General features: G+C 67.4%; 3 protein-coding genes across 6 annotated transcripts; 1 reads left to right on the top strand and 2 right to left on the bottom strand.

The window, feature by feature from the left end:
• Window position 1: 1 nt before the first annotated feature.
• PRRT4 (proline rich transmembrane protein 4) lies at window positions 2-4,197 on the bottom strand. The gene is made up of 5 exons (XM_055711973.1): window positions 4,122-4,197; window positions 1,163-1,815; window positions 976-1,074; window positions 121-746; window positions 2-19 (listed from the first exon to the last, which is right to left on the bottom strand). The coding sequence occupies exons 2-5, from the start codon at window positions 1,785-1,787 to the stop codon at window positions 2-4; spliced, it is 1,368 nt and encodes a 455-aa protein (XP_055567948.1). The 5' UTR covers window positions 1,788-1,815; window positions 4,122-4,197.
• Window positions 4,198-6,219: 2,022 nt separating this feature from the next.
• Window positions 6,220-8,851, top strand: LOC114017027 (uncharacterized). The gene is made up of 3 exons (XM_055712268.1): window positions 6,220-6,607; window positions 7,203-7,783; window positions 7,867-8,851. The coding sequence occupies exons 1-3, from the start codon at window positions 6,570-6,572 to the stop codon at window positions 8,232-8,234; spliced, it is 987 nt and encodes a 328-aa protein (XP_055568243.1). The 5' UTR covers window positions 6,220-6,569; the 3' UTR covers window positions 8,235-8,851.
• A 126-nt stretch (window positions 8,852-8,977) lies between these two features.
• On the bottom strand, window positions 8,978-20,893 carry IMPDH1 (inosine monophosphate dehydrogenase 1). 4 transcript variants are annotated; one of them, XM_055712263.1, is made up of 16 exons: window positions 20,593-20,893; window positions 17,488-17,586; window positions 17,068-17,116; window positions 16,451-16,552; window positions 16,060-16,134; window positions 15,774-15,980; window positions 14,857-14,944; window positions 14,353-14,552; window positions 13,523-13,613; window positions 12,929-13,024; window positions 12,696-12,839; window positions 12,331-12,475; window positions 12,105-12,248; window positions 11,926-12,009; window positions 9,805-9,821; window positions 8,978-9,538 (listed from the first exon to the last, which is right to left on the bottom strand). In XM_055712263.1, exons 1-16 carry the CDS (start codon window positions 20,718-20,720, stop codon window positions 9,441-9,443), a joined length of 1,767 nt encoding a protein of 588 aa, XP_055568238.1. In that variant the 5' UTR covers window positions 20,721-20,893; the 3' UTR covers window positions 8,978-9,440. The 4 variants fall into 4 exon arrangements, with proteins under 4 accessions (XP_055568238.1, XP_055568242.1, XP_055568241.1 ...); XM_055712267.1 differs by lacking the exon at window positions 20,593-20,893 and adding an exon at window positions 18,755-18,994; XM_055712266.1 differs by lacking the exon at window positions 9,805-9,821 and having other exon boundaries at window positions 20,593-20,892.
• Between the last annotated feature and the right edge of the window lie 351 nt (window positions 20,894-21,244).

The raw sequence follows: 21,244 nt of genomic DNA, 5'->3' as shown, positions 1-21,244 counted from the left end.
CTCAGCACGGCCCCCAGTGCTGCCACCCCCACTGCCAACCCCGCCCCCAGCCCCCCAGCCCCCCGCACCTTGCCCTGGGCTCCCCCCCCCCCGCCCCCCACCCCCACAGCAGGGCAGCACCCATAGGGTCAGGGCAGCCACCAGGCCAGCAAAGAGCCCCCGCGGCAGCAGCAGCAGCCCCGGCAGCCGGCCCAGCATCGCCACTGCCAGCACGGTGCCCAGCACCCCCGCCACGTGCAGCACTCCCAGCGCCACCACGGCGGGGGTCCGGCAGCGAGAGGGGGAGCGCAGGGCCAGCACCAGCCCCCAGCCCAGGCATGGGAAAGGCAGCTCGAAGAGGAGGCGCGCAGCGGTGGGGGGCAGGCGGCCATGCTGCTCGTAGGCGTCGAAGAAGAGGGGGAAGGCGCGGGCAGCCCCCGCTGCTGCCAACAGCCCCCCCAGCAGCCGGGCAGCAGGTGGCCGACTGCAGGGACCCCCCAGTAGCACCACGATTCCCAGTAGTCCCAGTAGAGCGAAAAGGCATCCGATCCCGTAGATGTGGGCCTCCCAGGCCAGGCCCCAGGTGGCGGTGGCCACGGACCAGCTGGTCTGCAGGGCCACGAAGTGGGGGGGCCAGGAGAGGGGAGTGGCGGGGGCACCCTGGGGATCTGGTCCCCCTGAGCCGCAGGTGGAGCCCTGGGTGCAGGCAGAGGCGGCGGCCGAGGGGGGCACGGTGCCCCGGGGGGGCTGGCGGCCAGGGGGGTGGGCTGTAGGGGAGGAGAGGGGTCAGGGTGGGAGGGCAGCATGTGCACCACTCCCCTCCATGTGCACCCCACATCACTCATGCCCCACGCATGCTTAGCACCCCCGTTTTCCCTCCTGTGCCCCACCATGTCATGCACACCCACAGGCTCCCCAAGCTCCCCCCCCCCCCCATCACACCAGACACTGTGGGAGTGTCAGGATCCCCCCACCTCCCCCAGGACCCCCCCTCACCTGGCTCAGCACCGCTGCCAGCCTGATCCTGCTCCTGGGACCCGTTGCCCCCCGGCACCTCGTGGCCGACCCTGGGGGGCGCCGTGGGCACCAGAAACCCTGAGGGGAGGACATACACGTTTGGGGCTCCCTCAGTATGGGGGGGCCATGCCGGGGGACTCCAGCCCACCTCAGCTGTGGCACTCACCAGCAGCACTGAGTTTGCTGGCCAGCTCCGAGATGCCGGCCTTGATGCCAGGGATGAGCGGGATGGGGCGGCGGTGGCTGGGGTGGGCCCACAGGAGGCTGGTGGGGGGCACGGCACCCCCTGGCCCCACTTCAGGCTCCAGCCCTGCCGTCAGGTCAATGGCGATGTCCAGCTCCAGCTCCTTGTCCTGCTCCCCAGCCAGGGATGCCGGGGGGGTTGTGCTGGCACGGAGAGGAGGGCCCCCCCACCCCCCCACTTCCTCCGGGGAGACCCCAGAGCCCGGCTCATCCCTGGAGTCAGGCCAGCCCAAGCCTGATGGCAGCAGGGTCGGGGGCACAGGGGTCCCAGTAGTGCCAGGGGGCAGTGGATAGGGGGGTGCTGGGGGGGCAGAGGGGGCGGCGGGGCGGGGGTTGCCCTGGCTTCGCACCTTGATCTTGAAGTTGAGGCCGAGGTTGAGGGAGAGGACAGGGGCTTCACTGCGGGGTGCGGGGGGTCCCAGTGCTGTCCCCAGGGGTCCTGGGAGGCTGGTGGGTGCTGTGGGGGGCGGCGGGGCAGCAGTGAGGGGGGCCAGGCACAGCAGGGCCAGCAGCAGGTGAGGGGCTGCCCCCAGCCCCATGGGGGACATCTGGGACAGTGGCACAGTGGGAGCAGCGCTGTGAAGAAGGGCAGAGGGCACAGTTACACCAGCACCAACATCATACCCAGCACATGGTGCACAGCCAGCCCCACAGCACATGGCACACGCCATGGCACATGGCACACCCCACAGCACAGCCAGCCCCGCAGCACAGCCAGCTCCACGGCACACCCCACAGCTCAGCCAGCCAGCCGCAGGACAACCCAGCCAGCCCCATGGCACACAGCCAGCCCCACAGCACAGGCAACCCCATAGCACACCCAGCCCCAAGGCACCATGGAGCTCAGCCAGCCTCAAAGCACCGATACAGCCCCACGGCACCATCCCAGCCCCGGTGTCCCCTGCAGGATGGTGGCATGCCCATGTCAACGGCAGCTGGCGTGGCTCTGCTGGGGGGCCATGTCTGGGGACACCGGCAAGGCAGGATGGGGACAGGAGCATCCCTGGGGACAGGCAGCCTGCCCGCGCCATGCCCTGCCTGCGCCAGCAGCCCCTGCCCAAACCGGATCGGGCAGAACAGGGCGCACCGGGTCCCACCGACACCCCGTGGCTCAGGTCCCCCCCCAGGCAGAGCACTGCCCGGCGTGGGTGGCCCCAGCACCCGCCACCCCCCGGGGCTGAGGGTAGGGCAGGCAGTGTGGGCGCTGGGGAGGGGGGCGTCATGGCTTGTCCCGCCACTCTTGTCCCGCCATGCTCCTGCCACCCCCAGGGCATGTGGTGGCACAGGGGGACAGGGGGCACATGGAGCAGGCCCCCACCCTCAGGCTGCTGAAGGGGGGGGCTTGTCCCCTAAGCCGGGGCCACCCGAGGGAGTGGAGTGCCCCCCCAACCTGGTGCCAGGGCCCTAATCTTTGTGACAAAGCCTGTCTCCACAGTGTCACATCGGGGCACATCAGAGCAGTGGCAGCGCAGCAGGGACGGATGCGATGTGACAGGGGCTCACGGGGCACACGGGGACCTGTCATTTCTGCCACCCACTGTTGCCAACGCACCCCAGCACTGCCAGCACAGGGGCTGCCCCCCAGCCCCCAGCACCCCGCTGCCCTCCTTGGTGCTGGTCCCCCGGGTGTTGCATGCTGGGTCAAACTCAACACGCACCCCAGCATGGCACCCATGGGTGACCCCCTCCCCCACACCACTTCCCCCAGGTGTGCACATGCATGTGGTGGGGGAAGCGCAGCACCTCCCATGCACGCGGCATCGCATGACCCTGAGCCAGCCTGGCCATGCACACGCACACAGAGCCCAGACCATGCATATCCCTGTGCACATGCCTATGCACACCCCCGTGCACACCCCAGCTGTGCACACACCCCTTGCACACCTGTATGCACACTCCAGCTGCACACACCCCCTTGCACACCCCGACTGTGCACACCCCCACCCATGCACACCCCCTTTGCACGCCCCAGCTGTGCACACCCCCTGCACCCCTCCCACCTGTTCCCCCACCTGCCCAGCTCAGTGAGCGTGTGCGGGTGTGCAGGCGTGGGTGTGCATGACATCGTGTGTGAGCACGTGTGCATGAGCCAGCCTGCGTGGGGGTGTGATGGGGGCTCTGTGTGTGCGCACTGCTTGCCTCAGCCTGAAGTGCTGCCGCTTCAGCATGGGATGCACACACACGCTCACACACTTGCCCCCAGCTCTGCTACACCCACTTGCACACCTGGCACACTTGGGTCCCACACAGCCCCGCTGCCCCAGCACCTCCTAAGCGCACCCGAGCCCCCTGCTCACCAGCACCCCACCACTCCAGGCAGCCAGGACCCCGGCACCCCAGCATCCCTGTGCCCCTGCACCCTGGTAGCCCAACAACCCTCCACCCTTGCACACCCCTGCAACGTGCAACGTGAGCACTCCACCACCCAGCACCCCAACACCCTGCACCCACACACCAGGCACCTCGGGTACCCAAGCAACCTGCACCCCAGCACCCCAGGCATCACAGCATCTTGCACCCCAGCACCAGGAACCCCGGGCACCCCAGCACCCAGCATCCCAGGCACCTCAGCACCCTGCACCCCAGCACCTCCGCACAGGGCACCTCCGCACACCGCAACCCAGCACCCCCGCACTGAGCACCCCGCGTACCCCTGCACCCTGCACCCCAGCACCTCCGCACAGGGCACCTCCGCACACCGCAACCCAGCACCCCCGCACTGAGCACCCCGGGCACCCCAGCCCCCTGCACCCCAGCACCCCGAGCACTCTCTCACCGGGCACCCTGGACACCCCAGCACCATGCACGCCAGCACCCCGGGCACCCCGGCACCCCCAGTCCCCTGGGCTCGGCCCCCCCCGCCCGGCCCCGCCCGCACCCACCGGCCTCCGCCGCGGCTCTGGCCCCGGCCCGGCCCCGCTCCGCGGCACCGGCACCTCCGGCAGCACCGGCAGCACCGGCAGCGGCAGAGCAGCGGCGGGCGGGGCGGGCGCGGGCTGCACCCCCCCTCCTCCTCCTCTCCACACCCCCCTCCTCTCCAAACCTCCCCCCTCCTCCTCCTCCTCCGCCCCCGGCCCTGCCGCCACGGCCGCGGGCACCGGGAGCCGCCCGGCTCGGCTCGGCGCGGCCCGGCTCGCTCCCACTGGCACACGGACACTGCACGTGGCATGGAAGCACTGCTCCCACTGCTTCCACTGCTCACGCTGCTCCCACTGCACACAGCGCTCAGTTTGCACACGCTGCTCACAATGCACACACTGCTCACACTGCGCACACTGCCTGCACACACTGCACACTGCATGCAGACATTGCACACTGCTCGCATCGCACAGAGATTGCACACACCACACAGACACAGAGCACACGCTGCTCACGCGGCTTCCACACATTGCACGGACGTGCACTGCACATGGGCACACTGCGCACACACTGCACAGGCACAGTGCTCACACTTGCACTGTGTGGACATTGCTTGCACTGCTCACACACTGCTTGCACACTGCTCACACACGCACTGCTCACACCCTGCCCACACAACACTCACTCACCGCACGTCCACACTGTGCACAGCCCACACTCCCTGCACACACATCCCCTGCACATCCCACACACTGCGTGACGCACTGCACGCTGCCTATGTACGGTGCATGCACCATTTTATGCACATGCTGTGCACACTCACTGCAGGCGCTGCATGCACACACTGTGCACACTCACTGCACACACACTGCAGGCCTATGCTGCACACATTCACTGCACAACACACCACACTGCAGATATGCATCATGCACACTCAGTGCATGCACACACTGCTCACAGTCACTGCAGGCATGCCCTGTGCACGCTCACTGAATGCACACCCTCACTGCAGGCATGCACTGCACTCCCTGCACACACTGCATGCACATGCTGCGGGCACACACACTCACTGCACACGCACACTGCGCACATGAGCTGCACACACTCGCTGCGCACACTCACTGTACCCCTCATGCTCAGGGTGACCGCAGCCTGTGCCCCATTGGCAGCCCCAAGACCTGGCTGTATGACAAGGCCATGCCAGCAGCCCCCCAGGGGTGGGTAACATGGGGCAGAGCCAGGAGGGGGAACAGAGGCGCGAGGGGGGGGGGGGATGCAGAGGTGCTGGGATGGGCACAGCCGCTCGATGGCCCTGCGGGCAGGAAGCAGGGAAGTGGGTCAGCAGCTCTGCACGGTGCACACTGCACGCTCGGGTGAGCCGCCACTGCCATCCAGGCCACGGCATGGCACGCCGGGAGCTGCCAGTGCTGGAGGGGCTGGCAGAGGGATGGGGACACCCACTTGGGTCACCTCTGCCCTGTCTGATTGTAGGCAGCCCTGCCACGGGGGCAGCATGTACACCACCAAGTGTGCCACCATGTGTGCTGGTACCCATGCCACCACCTGTGCCACTGTGTGTGCCATCTAGTGTGGCACCATGCATGCCAGTGCCCATTGCCACCACCTGTTCCACTGTGTGTGCCCCCATCTGTGCCACTGCATGTGCCATGGCATGTGCCACCCTGTGTGCCACCATGTGAGCTCCTTTGCTCTCGCACCTGGCAGTTGGGACCCCAAAGCTCCGGCTCCGGGGTGGGGGTGGGGTTTCCCCGAGGTGCTTGGGCTGAGACCCTCTGGCAGTGTGGAACCCGGTCCATTGTACACCCCTTACACACCCCTGTTACACCCTCATTGCCCCCCCCAGCCCCTCATCAGCATGCCAGAGGGAGGCACTGGGGACCACGGTGGCTCCTGGGGGAGGGCAGGGGGGGAGGGGTGTTTGTCTGTCTCCGGCGGGTGGGGCGGGGGGGGGGGTACGGGGGATATGCTGGGGAGGGGGCATGGCAGTTGTCACCAGGTCGCCACCATCCCCCAGGACCAGATAGCGGGGTTGACATAGCAGAGGGGCACGGGGAGCCGTGGGGGACCACGGGGGCCTGTCCCCATGCCACCGGGGGTGGCGCAGTGCCCGCTGGCGTTGTGTAAGGCGTTTTGTAACCGCGGCCGGGCCTAATCCCGGCGTCTGCCAGCACTGCCTGCTGTGTCCCCGCACCCGCACCCGCACCGGCACCGGACCGGCACCCGGACCAGCACCCGCACCCGCACCGGACCGGCACAGCCGGACGCTGGCACAACTGGACTCCTCCAGCTCAGCCAGATGCCTCCGCACTGCCGGACCCCCAGGCACAGGCAGAGCCCCACAGCACTGCTGGACCCCCCCCGGCACACCGGACCCCCTCGGCACACCGGACCCCCCTGGCACACTGGACCCCCCACCACAGCTAGACCCCCTCACAGAGCCGGACCCTCTGATGCTGCCGGACCCCCCTGGCACAGCCAGTGACACCGGGTGAGCATGGGGAGGGGACACGGGGGTGGCGTGTGTGTGTGTGTGTGTGTGTGTGTGTGTCTGTGTCTGTGTCTGTGTCTGTGTCTGTGTCTGGGGGGAGCTGCAGGGACCTGAGTGCCCCGATGTCTCCGCAGGGGCTCAGCCCGTGCCCAGTGCCCCCAGGGTGGGGGGAGATGCCAGGGTGGGGGTGCGCGGTCCCCAGGCCAGAGGGAGGGGGGAGGGGGTCTGGGGCACACGGAGGGGGGGCACAAGGTGGGCAGGGTGTCCCCAAGTGTCTGTGGGACATGGGACATGCAAACGTCCTCACGGTGCAGGGGTCCCCTGGGGGGGGGAGGTCCCAGCCCATCTTGGGGCAGCACGTGGAGAGGAGACGACCCTACAGAGGGGGGCAGCAGGACAGGACCCCCCTGCCCCATCCCCCCAGGGTGTGGGTGCTGCCTGGCAGGACTGCAGGGTCTTCTGTCGGGGGGGGGGGGGGGGGGGTCCCCCGTTTGGGGGGTGTTGCCCCACTTTGGGGGGCTGTCCCACGTTTGGGGGGGTGACCCACATTTGGAAGTGTCCCCCTGATGCCCACCTCCTGCCCTGTCTCCCCCAGGGAGGACGTGGGGCTGCATTGTGCCTCCCCACCACTGCCCCCTGTCACGGTGACATCCTTCTCGGGCACCATCCGCCTCTACCACAGTGCCATTGAGGGGTCCCCTCCAGCCCCCCCCGGCAGACCCCTGCTGCTGCTGCTGCCTTGGCTGGGGGCACGGGCACGGGGGCTGGCACGGTATCTGGCGCTCTACCTGCGCCACGGCATGGACGTGCTGGTGGTGGGGACAACGGTGTGCCACATCCTGTGGCCATGGCAAGGGCAGCGCCTGGCAGGGCAGCTTCTGCGGCTGCTGGACCACTGCGGAGATGGTGGCATTGGTGGTGGTGGTGGTGGCAGCAATGGTGACGGCAGTAGTGGGTGTGGTGCTGGTGGCAACGGTGGTGCTGGTGGCAGTGGTGGCTGTGGCCTGGCCACCCGCCCGCTGCTGGTGCATGCCATCTCTGCCGGTGCCTACACCTTTGCCCAGGTGCTGCTGCTCCTCCACCACCAGCCCCAGCAGTGCCAACGCCTGGCACCACGCTTCCGCGGCATCATCTACGACAGCCTGGTGACTGGTGGCTTCGGGGACATGGCGCAGGGTGAGTGTGGCTTGGGGGGGAAATACCCACTGCAGGTGCCACCAAGGACCCCCACCGGCACTGACACAGCTCTCTCCCCACAGGCATCGCTGGCACAGTGGGCACGCCGTCCCTGCGGGCCCTAGTGCGTGCCGGTGCCTGGCTGTACCTAAGGGTGCTGGGGTGCTGGGGGGGGCAGGAGTTTGAGCGGGCACGAGGCGCTTTCGCCAGCCCCCCCCTGCGCTGCCCCCTCCTCCTCTTCTACTGCCTGGATGATGGGCTAAGCCAGCCAGCAGTGCTGCGGGCGCTGCTGCAGGGCTGGCGGGCACAGGGCATCCGTGCCCATGCCTGGGGCTGGCCACACTCCCGCCATGCCGGCCACCTGCGCCAGCACCCCGCCGAGTACTGCCGCACCCTGCTCGCCTTCCTGCGCTCACTGGAGGGCCCCCCTCCCACCAAGGCCAGGCTCTAGCAGGGGCCATCCCACCCCAGGACGAACAGACGGAGTGGCACTACCAGCCCACGTGAGACCACGAGGCCACAGGGCACCACGGCTGGCTGCTGCGGTGCCAGGGTCAGAGCTGTGCCAAGGGTGCGAAGGTGTGCCATGGTGCACAAGGTCATGTCCATGGTGTGCAAACCTGTGCCATGGTGTGTAAGGCTATGCCCATGGTGTACAAAGCCATGACATGGCATGCAAGACCATGCCATTGTGTGCAAGGCCATGCCAACAGTGTGTAAACCCGTGCCATGGTGTGCAAGGCCATGCCACGGTGTGCAAACCTGTGCTACGGTGTGCTAAGCCTTACCCACAGTGCACAAGGCCATGGCATGGTGTGCAAGGCTGTGACATGGTGGGCAAGGCTGCGCCAGCGTGCAAGGACATGCCCACAGTGTGCACACCTGTGCCACAGGGTGCAATGCCATGCCACAGTGTGCAAAGGCTGTGCCTGTGGTATGCAAACCTGTCCCACGGTATTCAAGGCCGTGCCAGGGCGTGCTACCTCGTGCCCCTGGTGTGCAAACCTGTGCCACAGCGTGCAAGACCAGGCCAGTGCACAATGCTGTGCCCAAGGTGACCACGCTATCCCCAGCGTGTGTAAGGCTGTGCCACGGCATGCAAACATGTGCCATGGTGTGCTACCCCATGCTGTGCTATGCCAACATGTGCCACGGTGCTGCCTGCACAGGCAGGGAGACAGGCAGTGGCAGCACTGGATGCTCCATTACTTTATTAATACCTGGATACAGCACGGTGTCGGCCCTGGTGCCCCCCCCTCCAGCCTGCCAGGGGGGCTGGGAGGCTCCCCCAGGTGCAGGGGGCTGCTGCTGCCCCTGCATTGACCCCAAGCTGAAGGGGAAAAGGGGCAGCCCCCTCTGCACTGGCAGGGAGTCCTGATGGGAGGCGGGGGGGGCAGGGGGCAGTCCCTTCCCCTGCCCCCCCTGTAGGGGCAAAGTAGGGTCATGGCGGAGGGCAAGCAGCAGGTGCCATGCCCTACCCACCTGAGGGGTGCAGCACCCCCGGGCCCACACAAAAGTCCTGTGGTCCCAGGTAGGTGCCGGGGGGGCAGGCAGGGGGGCCCTGACAGCCCTATGGCTGGGGGGTGCCAGCGGCAGGGGCTGGCCAGGGGTCCAGCCCGTAGTGCAAAGCCAGCCCCGGCGACATCCCAGCGTGGCACTAGCGGCGGTGGTGACAAGGGGCCGCGGGGAGACCGGCCAGCTCTGGGCGGGGGGGGCCAGCGCGTGCCCCCTCCTCAGTACAGCCGCTTCTCATAACTGTGGGGTAGAAGTGGGGGATGAGCAGTGGGGCGGGGGTCTGGGCCCCCAGACCTCATGGTTGCCCCACCCCTCCCCCCCACTGCACTGGCACCACGTCAGATCCTGGCTGGTAGATGGAGAGGTGCCCCCCCAGCACCCTGAGCCACCCCATTATCTCCACTGGGGGGCTGCAGGTCCCCCATCAATGGCAGCCCCCCCTGCCTGCCCCCCCTCCCCCATCACCTCGCAGCCCCGGTGGGAGTGGGGTGCTAGCTGGTACTTACGTGGCAGAACTGTAAAGCTATGGCAGCGGCATGGGCAGGAAAGAGAGAGAAGGTTACAAGGTCACCCTAGCCCGGCACATGGCACGGCGATCCCCCTGGCCCCCCACCCGGATGCACCAGCACCACAATCCAGCCAAGCCACCTAGCACTGGCACCATGATCCAGATGGACATCAGCACCCTGGTCTGACCCTGTGACCAGCTGCTGCACCATGCTCGGCTGAGTGTCCCAGAACCAGCACTACCTGGCACCGGCACCATGTGCTGCGCCAAGCCATCTGGCACCGGCACCGTGATCCAGCTGGACATCAGCACCATGCTCCAACCTGGTGACCTGGCACCAGCACTGCACTTGCCCAAGGCTCCTGGTACCGGCACCATCTGGCCCTGGCACCATCTGGCATCACATGCTGACCAAGTCACCAGGCTCCAGTACCACACTCTGGCAGAGCCTCCTGGCACCGGCACCACCCAGCACCAGCACTGTGCTCCGACCAAGCCAGGCTGGCGCCGGCACCATGCCATGACCAAGCCACCTGGCACCAGTAATGCACTCCAATGAGGCTGGCTGGCCACCAGCACTGGACTCCTGGCACCGGCACTGTGCTCCAACCGAGCCATCCAGCACCGGCACCACACTCTCATCAAGCTGCCCAGCACCAGCACCCCAGCTCAGTCCATGCTGAGGTGGACACTGGGCAGGTGCTGCAGCCCCACGGCTGCCGGCGAGGACATGCTGCCCTGAGCCACTGCCCGGCTTCACCCTGAAGACATCAGCAATGCCACGGTTGCTTGGGCCTACCCAACCTTGTCTGGTCATGGCTCATGGAGAACATGGCCAAGGTGGTCAACTGGCCAGCCAGCATCCTGGCCAGCCGACCAGCCAGCCAGCCAGCCAGCATCCCGACCACCACCAAGCCAGCCAGCCTCTGGGCAAACTGGCCAATATCCCGGCCAAAGAAGCAGCCACCCAACCAACCAGCACCTCAACCAGCTGATCAACCACAGCCAACCAGCACCTCAACCAGCACCCAGCCAACCAGCTGGCCAATCACCAACAAACAGCAGCCTGGCCAGCCAACCAGCACCTCAACCAGCATCTTGGCCAATGAGAACCAACCACAGCCAACCAGCATCCTGGCCAGCCAACCAGTATCCCAGCCAAGCAACCAGCAGCCCCACAGGCTGACCAACCAGCAACTGGCCATGAGCCGCCACCCAACTGGCCACCCAGTGGCCAGCCAGCCAGCTCTGGTGGCTACCAGAAGCCTTGCTCCCATGCACAAACCACACCCCCTTGTGCAAGCCTTGCCTCCCCTTGGACCCCAAAGGTGCTGCAGCATCCCGGGGGGGCCCGGAGAAGAAGCCCCCAGTGCAAGGGGGTGGCACCAAGGTGGGAGGGGGGGACGTGCCAGGCAGGGCTGGGGTGGCTGTGGATGCTCATCCTCACTCTGGGGCACCCCACGGGGTGAATTAAAACAACTGCTGCAGCCACTCTGCACCCTGACTGTCACTGGGGCGGGGGGCCACAGCACTGACTCCCAGCTGCGGGTTACCCCTGGGTGAAACACCCCCACACACAGCCCCCACGCTCTGCCTGGAACCCCTGTGTCCTGGACCCTGTCATGTGCCTCAGGCTCCCCATCCCCCCAGGCTGCTCCCCTAGTCCCAGTCTGGACCAGCACCCCCAGTACCAGTGTGTTCCCACGGTGGCACAGCATAGGGGGTGACCCACAGCCGAAGGGGGCTCGGCTGAGGGTCCATCCAATGGGTTCCTACAGCCCCCAGTGTGGCCACACCAGCCCACACCCAGTGCTGGGGTAAGGGGGGGCCGGGGACCCCCAACACCCAGTGCTGGGGCAAGGAGGGACCTGCCCCCCCCAGTACCTGGGCAAAGGCAGGCCTGGGAACCTCCCATACCCCAAACTGGCTGGGTGCCCCCCCATCATACCCAGCACTGTGGTGACTGGGTGCCCCTCCATCCCTGGCACTGGTGTAACTGGGTGCCTGTCCCCAGCCCCAGGCCCTGGGGAAGGGCACATGAGCCAGATCTGACGTGGTGCCTGCCGCAGCATCCCCATGCCCCCCTGTACCGCTGTGCTCCCCCCAATCCCCCACTTACGAGTGGAGCCCATGGACCCCCCCCTCGATCTGAGCTGCCATGGTCCTCTTCTCGAACTTCAGCTCCCCCGAATACATCATGGACCTGGTGGAGGGCGGTGGCAGGGTCAGCAGGGCAGGGTGACACCCCCACCCCCCCACCCCCCCATTTCCTTGTCCCCTATGCCACCCCCAGCTCACCGGAGCACAGAGAGGCTCCTGGCCCCTATGTCCTGGCAGCCGTGCTGGATTCCCGCAATCAAATACGGGACAAATTTATGGATGGAGCCCTTGTCCTGGACGGAGCCCGACACCCCCTGCGCCACCTTCACCTTGTCACCCTCGCTGTTGGGGGGGACACAGAGCAAGGGGGTCAGGGCTGAGTGTCTGGGACCCCCCGTGCCCCCCCCCCAGCTCCATGACATACCTGAAGTAGCGTTTCTGGCTGCTGCTGCTCTTCTCCATGGCGTCCAACGAACCCATGCCCCGGTACTGCTTCAGCCGCACACCCTCTGAGAAGAAAAACTCCCCCGGTGCCTCCGTGGTGGCCGCCAGCAAGGACCCCATCATCACTGCAGGGGGACGGCCGTCACAGTCCCTGGCTGGCACCAACATGGGTGCTGGGGTGACAGCAGGGACCTCCCCAGGGTGGCAGCAGGATGGGTGCCGGGGTGACAGCAGGGACCTCCCCAGGGTGGCAGCAGGATGGGTGCTGGGGTGACAGCAGGGACCCCCATGGGTGACAGCAGGATGGGTGCTGGGTGCCCGTGCCCCCTGTGCCCCCCTGCTCACCGGTGGAGGCCCCCAGCGCCAGCGCCTTCACCACATGCCCCACGGTGCGGATGCCGCCGTCAGCGATGACGGGCACGCCGAAGCGCCGGGCATATTCAGCCACCTTGTAGACTGCAGTGCCCTGTGGCCGCCCGCACGCCATCACTGCCGGAGAGGGGTCAGCACCCGCCGGGGCGCCGTGGCGTGCCGGGGGGTCACCACACCGGGGGGGTCACCGGTACATCGCCACGCACCTTCCTGGGTGATGCAGATGGAGCCACAGCCCATGCCCACCCGCAGGGCATCCACGCCAGCGTCAATCAGGTTCTTGGCCTGGGCAGCTGTCACCACTGCGCCCCGGCGAGAGGGCACCCTCCACATCAGGCACCTGCCAGCGAGGGGTGCTCCCCCACGGGACAACCCCCCCGAGGCACCCCACTCCTGCACCCCAATACCCAGCCCCACGACACCCCAATCCTCTCCCTGTCCAGCCCCCTACCCTACGGCACTCCTATTCCTTGCCCCACAGCACCCCAGCACTCAGCCCCACAGCACCCCAGTCCTCTCCCTGCCCAGGCCCCCACCCTATGGTACCCCTATTCCCTGCCTCACAGCACCTCGATCCTCCCCCTGCCCTGCACCCCAAAGCCCTGCCCAGCTCCCCACCCCACAGCACCCCAATACCCTGCCCCACAGCACACCAATCCTCCTCCTGCCCAGCCTTCTGCCCCACAGCACACCAAATCCTCGCCCCACCCCCCAACCCTCCCCTGCTGACCCCCCAGCACTCCAGCCCCCCGTGCCCCCCGTCCACCCTCCACAGTGGGGTGCCCACAGCCCTGGCTCACCATTGCCCCCGATCACCTGCAGGTCGGGGTATTTCTGCTTGATGTAGTGGATCATGCTGATCTGGTAGATCGAATTCCCCTGGGACGAGTCCTAGGGGATACGGCATGGGGGGCACCGTATGGGGACACACTGTATGTGGGGTCACGGCATGGGGGGGGGCGGCGTTAGGGGGTTCACACATGGCATGGGGGGCAGGGGTGTGGGGTGCCCTGGGGGGAGGATTTGGGGTGCCACAGGGTGGGGAGTAGGGCAGAGGTTTAGGGTGCAGAGCAGGGGGAGGACTGGGGTGCCACAGGGCAAGGATTTGGGGTGCTGTGGGGCAGGGAGCTGGGCAGATGGAGGATTGGGGTGCTGTGGGGCTGGGTATTGGGGTGCCATGGGGTGGCAAGCAGGGCAGGGATTTGGGGTGCCATGTGGTGGGGTACAAAGCAAGGAGAGCACTGAGGTGCTGTGGGGTAAAGAAGGATTTGGAGTGTCATGGAGTGGGGAGCCAGGCAGAGGGAGGACTGGGGTGCTATTGGGCAGGGAATAGGGGCACCTATAGAGTGGGGAGCCAGGCAAGGAGAGAACTCGGGTGTCATGGGGCACGGATTTGGGGTGCCATGAGGTGGGGAGCTGGGCAGGGAATTGGGGTGCAGGGCAGGGCAAGGATTTGGGGTGCCCGAGGTTAGAGAGCTGGGAAGGGAATTGGGGTGCTCTGGGGAGGGCACTTGGGGTGCCCTGGGGCAGGGATTTGGGATGCCATGGGGCTGGGTGCAGGAGTGGGGTGCAGCAGGGTGGGTGCCCATCCCTGGGCCCCCCACAGTCCCCTTTGCAGCCCCCCACCCACCAGCACCACCAGGTCGACGCTGGCCTGCACGAGCAGGTCCAGGCGGTACTTGTCATCCTCGCGGGTGCCAATGGCTGCCCCGCACAGCAGCTGCTTGCGGGCATCCTTGGAGGCCAGCGGGTGCTCCCGGTTCTTCTTCAGGTCCGTGCGGGCGATGATGGCCACCAGCTCGTCACTGTCATTGACGATGGGCAGCTTCCCTGGTGGGCACAGGGGGGACCCCCCAATGGGGTGACACAGAGGTGACCCCAGGGACGGGGGCACGCAGAGGTGACCCCAAGAGATGGGGATGGGGTGACACAGAAGTGACCCCAGGGATGGAAATGGGGTGACGTGGAGGTGACCCAAAGGATGGGGTAACACAAAGGTGACCCAAGGGACTGATGACGTGGAGGTAACCCCAGGGATGAGTGATGTGGATGTGACCCCAAGGGTTGGGGAAACACAGAGGTGACCCCAGGGATGGTGCCAGGGTGCTGGGCCCCACTGTGGTGGGGTTGGTACCCTTCTTGCTGCGCTGCAGGATCTCATTGGCCTCTTTGAGGGTGATGCCAGCAGGAGCCACCACCAAGTCATTGCGTTTCGTCATTACCTGTGAGGCCAGCATCACCCACGTGGGAGCTGGCAGGACCCTGGGGCCACTGCAGGCTGCTCCCACCCCAGCCATCTGGCCTTGGCCAGGCTATCCACCCCTGCATCCCACCCCACCTCATCCCATCCCACCTCTGCATTCCATCCTTGCATCCTATCACACTTAATCCCACCCCTGTGTTACACTGCTGCATCCCATCCCGCCTCATCCCATCCCATCCTGTCCCATTCCATCCCATCCCCTCCCCGCATCTCATCTCATCCCCGTGTCCCACCTCACCCTACCCCAGCTCTGTCCCATCCCATCCCCGTGTCTCACCCCATCGTACCCTTGGCCTGCATCCCACTCCCTCCCATCCCTGCATCCTGTCCAAGTCCATCCTTGATCCCACCCCACTCCGTCCCTGCACCTTCTTCCAATCCATTCCTATCCCACCCCATCCCTGTTCCCATCCCATCACCCCCGTCACCCCACCTCTTTCTGCATCCCACCCCTGCTCAATGTCTCACCAATGTCCTCCAATGCTCCCCACCCCTCCACCCCTGTCCTCCATCCCACCCTCTTCTCCCACCCGTCCTGTTCCCCATCCCAGTCCTGCATCACATCCCTGCCCCACATCCCACCCTCTTCTCCCACCCACCTCCTACCCCTGCCCCATGTCCCACCAACATCCTCCAACCTTCTCCATCCCACCTTCTCCCACTCCAGTCCTGTTACCCATCCCAGTCCTGCATCCCACCCTTGCTCCACATCCTTGTCCCACATCCTTGCCCTGCATCCCACCCATCCCACACTCCTGCCCCACATCCCCCCAACATCCCCCACACACCTCGCCCAGCCGGGTGCCGTGGTCCCTCTCAGCCAGGAAGTCGATGTCACGGGAGGTGACAATGCCCTCCAGCTTGCTGCCCATCCTGCCCGTCTGGGTGACGGGGATCCCCGAGAAGCCGTGCCGCAGCTTGGCCTCCCACACGTCCCCCACCGTCTGTGTGGGGCTCATCACCACCGGGTCCGTGATGAAGCCCTGCTCGAATTTCTGGGGAGGGGGCATGGGCAGTGCTGTGGGCAGTGGGCAGCAGGCAGGGGGGCACCATGGTGGCGGGGACCCCCCTTACCTTCACCTTGCGCACCTCGTTGGCCTGGAACTCTGGGGTGCAGTTGTGGTGGATGATGCCAATGCCGCCCATCAGCTGGGGTGGGGTCACAGGGAGGGGGTCAGTAGGTACCTGACCCTCAGTAGGGTGGGCACCCTGAGCCTGCACCCACCTGGGTACGGGCACCCACACACACTCCCATCGTGGGAATGGGCACCTCCCCCCTGCACCCACGTTCCCTCCAACCCTCCTGGGGTGCCCTCCTCCCGCACTGTGCGGGGCCTGCAGCCCCCAAGTTCCCCTGCCCCTATGTCCCCCCTGCCCCACCCCCAGGGCTCCAACTCCCCCTGCACCCACATGGAACTGGGCACCCTCCACCCCGGGGTGCGCCCCCTGGGTGTCCCCCACTCACAGCCATGGCGATGGCCATGTCGGCCTCTGTGACTGTGTCCATGGGGGAGGAGATGAGGGGGGTCTTCAGGGTGATCTTGCGGGTCAGCGCCGAGGTCAGGTCCTGGGGGGAGCACAGACCCTTCTCCCTTCTGGCCCCCCTCAGCAGGGTGGGGGGAGCCCCTTGCCTCCCAGTCTCACCCTACCCCACCAGCTGGGACCACTCCCTGTGCCCCCCAGCCCTGCCCAGGCCCTGTCCCTCCCCCCCCGGGGGCCCATGGATGTTCCAGAAGTTCCCCCCCCCTGCCATTGCTCAGCTGTGGGGTGCAGCCCCCCTGCCACACCCCCAAAACCCCATGGTGATCCCAGACCACATCCTGCCATCACCCCAGGGGGAGGCATGGGGACATCATGCTAAGAGGGGACACCTGGACATCACCCTGGTGAAGAGGGACAGGGACATCACCCCAACACACACACACACACAGGGCTGTTACCCTGGGAGGCACAGGGATGTCACCCTGGGGTGGGACATGGGGGCATCACCCTGTGGGGGGACAACAGGGACATCACCCCATGGGGATGGGACACTGAGATATCACCCTGGGGGGGTCCCAGACCAAGGCGGCCAGGACTCACCACCTCATCTGCTGTGAAGTCGATGAAGCCAGGGAGGATGAGGAAGTCACTGCAGAGGAGATGAAGGGAAGGGGGAGGCACCATGGCTGGGACCCCTCCCCAGCAGACCACAACCCCCCAGACACGTGTCCCCCAGCCCCCACAAAGTGACACTGTCCCCGCAGGGGGTGGGTGCCACATCCCAGGGGAGGTCCCCTGGGGACAACGGTGCCCAGGGACCCTGATCCCACGAAGGCCACAGGGCCGAGGTGGGGGCACCCCAAGTGGACCCCCGGGACCACAGTGCCCAGGGTGCCCCAGCCCCATCCAGCCACGCTGGGTGCTGGGCTGAGAGCACCCCACTGGGATGGGGTGGGGGATGCCCCCCCAGGTTTGGAGTATCTGGGGGTGCTGGAAGGGTCGGGGGGGGTCCACACATACTTGTAGGTGAGGCCATCGGAGGTGGCGAAGAGCTGCTGGGCAGTAAGCCCGTCCTCGGGCACGTAGCCGGTGCCCCCGCTGATCAGGTAGTCGGCCATGCTGCAGGACAGGGGGTGGCACCGGGACCCCCCTGCCGCCAGCGGGAGCCCCCCACCGGGACCCCCCATCCGTACCACGCCGCCCCCCGCCGCGGCACCGGGACCCCTCCCGCGAACCCCCACCTGGGCTGCCAGGCCGGTGCCGGGGGGGGGCGGGGGGGGGTCCCGGGGCAGGGGGGGGTCCCAGGGCGGGAGGCGCGTTGCGGTGCCGGTGCCCGCAGCGGCCACGGCGCAGGGCGGGGCAGGGGCGGGGCCGGGGCGAGGCTGCCCGGGAGGAGGAGCCAGAGCCGGGACCGGCCGCCGCAGCCCCCCCCCCCCGCTCCCAGCCTGCCCCAGCGCCTCCCAGTACCCCCCCCGCCACCGCCCAGCGGCCCCACTACCAGCCCCCAGCGCCTCCCAGTAACCCTGCCCGCATCCCCAGTGCCCTCCCGCTACCCCTCGCCCCCTCCCCCCGCCGCACAGCGAGACCACCCCTCTCACTCCTCTCCCTGCCGCCCGCTCCCCCACGTCCCCCAGTAACTTCCAGGAACGCCCCATTACAGCCCCCCCATCCCTAGGAGCCTCCATCACCCCCCCCCCCCGCTCCCCCTCCACCTCCCAGTACCCCCCCACTGCTGCCTCGTCATCCTTCAGTATTCCCCCAGTACCCCCCCACTGCTGCCCCTCCACCTCCCAGTAACCCCCCCAGGACTCCCCAACGCTGCCTTACCATTACCCCGTGGCCCCCCCATGCCCCAGTACCCCCCACTGCTGTCTCCCCGTGCCCCAGTAACACCCCAGTACCCCTCACCCACTACTCAGTAGCCCCCCATGCCTCAAGAACCTCCCAGTAACTCCCCAGTGCTGCCTCATCATCCCCCAATAACCTCCCAGTACCCCCCCCCCCCGCTTCGCCCCTAGGCCCCAGTAACCTCCCAGTCCCCCCTCCACTGCCGCCTCCTCACTACCCTACCTCCTCCATCTCCCAGTAACTCCACACTCCGGTCCCCCCCTCTCCCAGTAACCCCCCCCCACTCCTGCTCCTCCATTTCACGGTAACCCCCCAGTATCCCCCCAATGCTGTCCTCCACGTCCCAGGAACCCCTCAGTATCCCCCCAATGCTGCCTCCTCACGTCCCAGTAACCTCCCATTACCTCCCCAGTAACTCCCCCCGCGCCCCACCCGGTACCTGGGCTCCCCCTCGCCCATGGCGCTGAGCGCCGGGGCGGGGCGGGGCAGGGGGCGGGGCAGACTCCATGGCCCCGCCCACGGCCCCGCCCTGCGCCAGCCCCGCGTGTGTGCAAGCACCGTGCGCGCGCGCCCCGTGTCTGGGTGCCTTCCCCTTGCCTGGGTGAGCCCCCGGCTTCACATGTGGGGGGCCCCTTTCTCTGGGTGCCCTCCTCTGGTTTGGATGCCGCCCCCGTTTTCTGGGTGCCCCTTTTGTTCTAGTGTGCCCCCCCGATTTGTGGGTACACCCCGGTATTTTGAGTGCACCATCGGTTTTGGGATACCTCTCCTTTTTTTGGGTGCCGCCCCTTGCTTTTGGGTGCACCCCTTTGCCTTGGGTGCCCTTCCTTTTTTTGGGTGCCCATCCTTTTCTTGGGTGCACCCCCTTTTCTTGACTGCCCATCCTTCCTTTTGGGTGCACCCCTTTGCCTTGGGTGCCCCCCCCCCCCAGCTTTACCTTTGGGTTGCTGTGCCTTTTTCGGGGTTCTGCCCCTTTTTTCAGACACACCCCGTTTTCTTGGGTACCCATCCTTGCTTTTGGCTGCCCCCCCCCCCCCCAGCTTTACCTTTGGGTGCCCGTGTTTGTTTTGGGTCCCCCCCCTTTCTCTGGGTGCTCCCCCTTTTGTTGGGGTGCCCCCTTTTCTTCAGGGGAAGGGCTGCATCGCTCCCTTCAGGGGCTGCCCCCTCCCTCGGGTGCGCCGCGCCCTTCCAGCTGCATCCAGCACCCCACACCACGCATACGCTGCCGCGGGACCCACCACCCACTGGGTGCCCGCAGGTGTCGGTGCCCACAGTGCTTCGTTACCCTCCGGCTAACAAGGCCCTGCGGGACGCAGGCAGCAAAACAGCTCCTGCCTGCAGCCCCCCGGGGATGGCACCCTGCCTGCAGGCCCTGGGGATGCTTCCCCACCCCAAGAGGGTGCTGGTACCCACTGTGACCCCCCGGACCAGCTGCAGGCAGGGCACAGGCAGGGTGCAGGCAGGGTGCAGGCAGCAGGATTAGCGCTGCCTGCTCCCTGCCTGCTCTAATCCGCCCCCGCGGTGCAGCAGGCAAGGTCAGGGCTGCGGCCAGGCACGCCAGTGTACACACGTGTGCAAGGCTGGGCATGCCAAGGCACACACGTGTGCAAGGTTGGGCATGCCAAGGCACACACGTGTGCAAGGAAGACACACTAGGGCACACACGTGTGTGATGCTGGGCACGCCAGGGCACACACACGTCCAATGCTGGGCACACCAGGGCACACACATGTGCGAGGCCCTCCCCTCTCAGCACTTGCTCCCACGGCACAGACCCCACGGCCCCCCACCGGTGGCACAGCCCCACCCCCCAATCGCTCCTCCCCAGTACCTGCCCCCCACGGCCCCTTACCCACGGCCCAGGCCCCGTAAACCGCACCCCCTCGGCACAGGACCCCCACGGCACCACCCCACGAATGGCACAGCCCCCCTCAAGTCCCCCTCCGGCACTACCCTCCTGCCCCCCACACACACCCCCCCCAGCACTCTCCCCCCACGGCCCCCTACCCACGGCACAGCTCCCCCAAGTCACAACCCCTCGGCACAGCTTCTCCCCCCGGCACCACCCCGACGCGTGGCACGCCCGCCCCCCCCGGTCCCCCTCCAGCATTACCCCCCCCCACTACAACCCCTCCAGCACTTGCCCCCCACGGCCCCGTAGCCACGGCACATCCCCCCCACGGCACTACCCCTACGCGTGGCACAGCTCTCCCCTCCCCCTAGCCCCCCCCCAGCACTCGACCCCCCCGCCCACCCCACTTTCCCCCCCCCCGGCCCCACCTGCCCTCCTGGCCGGCCCGCAGGAGCCGCGCGCTGCAGCGCTGCGCCACTGTCTCGTAACCGTGTCCCGCGTGGGGGACCCCGGCGGCCGGGGGGGACCTCGCCGGAGGCTCGGGGGGCGCCTCCATGGGGCGGGGGTCAGGTCGCGGGTGGGCGAGGGGGGCACACGGGGGGTGCTCGGGGATGTGGTCTCGGGGGTGCACGTGGGGTGCCCGTGGGTGCGGGGGCCGGCGAGGCCCGGCCGCTCCGGTTGCTCCTTCCCCGGGTGCCCGGGGCGGGAGGGGGGGGGGGGTGGCCACGCCCCCTCTGCCCCGCCCACCCCCGGGTGGGGGCTGGACACGGCCCGGGGGAAACTGAGGCACCGGGTGGGTGGGGGCGGGGAGGCCTGGGGATGGTCGGTCCCTGGCGGGGTGCGGGGCGGGGGGGGCTGTGTCCCCCCCCCCCCCCCTCCCCCGGGCCTTTCCCAGCCGTGGCAGCTGTCGGGGATTAGAGCGGCCGGGGGATTAGCGGGGCTGCCCGGCTATTTACTGCCCGGGGGAGAGGTGGGTGTGCGAGTGTGCAAGGTGGGAAGGGGGTGCAGGGCGGGAGGGAATTGCCCTGGCGTGGAAGAGGGTGTGCAAGGTGAGTGTGCAAGGTGGGAGGGGGTGTGCAA

Source organism: Falco cherrug, chromosome 5 (assembly GCF_023634085.1).
Source record: "Falco cherrug isolate bFalChe1 chromosome 5, bFalChe1.pri, whole genome shotgun sequence".
Classification (NCBI taxonomy): domain Eukaryota; kingdom Metazoa; phylum Chordata; class Aves; order Falconiformes; family Falconidae; genus Falco; species Falco cherrug.
Note: the sequence above shows the minus strand (reverse complement) of the source record. Positions and strands in the feature narration are given on the sequence as shown.

Bases quoted from the DNA above. Each gene is read 5' to 3' on its own strand.
- PRRT4 (XM_055711973.1), bottom strand. From the start codon at position 1,787: ATGTCCCCCATGGGGCTGGGGGCAGCCCCTCACCTGCTGCTGGCCCTG. The intron at 1,075-1,162 runs GTGAGTGCCACA...TCCTCCCCTCAG, and splicing joins CAGCAAACTCAGTGCTGCTG to GGTTTCTGGTGCCCACGGCG. The intron at 747-975 runs GTGAGGGGGGGT...CCTCCCCTACAG, and splicing joins TGGCAGCGGTGCTGAGCCAG to CCCACCCCCCTGGCCGCCAG.
- LOC114017027 (XM_055712268.1), top strand. From the start codon at position 6,570: ATGCTGCCGGACCCCCCTGGCACAGCCAGTGACACCGG. The intron at 6,608-7,202 runs GTGAGCATGGGG...TGTCTCCCCCAG, and splicing joins GGCACAGCCAGTGACACCGG to GGAGGACGTGGGGCTGCATT. The intron at 7,784-7,866 runs GTGAGTGTGGCT...CTCTCCCCACAG, and splicing joins CTTCGGGGACATGGCGCAGG to GCATCGCTGGCACAGTGGGC.
- IMPDH1 (XM_055712263.1), bottom strand. From the start codon at position 20,720: ATGGAGGCGCCCCCCGAGCCTCCGGCGAGGTCCCCCCCGGCCGCCGGG. The intron at 14,945-15,773 runs GTGTGTGGGGGA...CTGGCCTCACAG, and splicing joins ACGGCACCCGGCTGGGCGAG to GTAATGACGAAACGCAATGA. The intron at 13,614-14,352 runs GTGGGTGGGGGG...CGTATCCCCTAG, and splicing joins GCGTCGACCTGGTGGTGCTG to GACTCGTCCCAGGGGAATTC.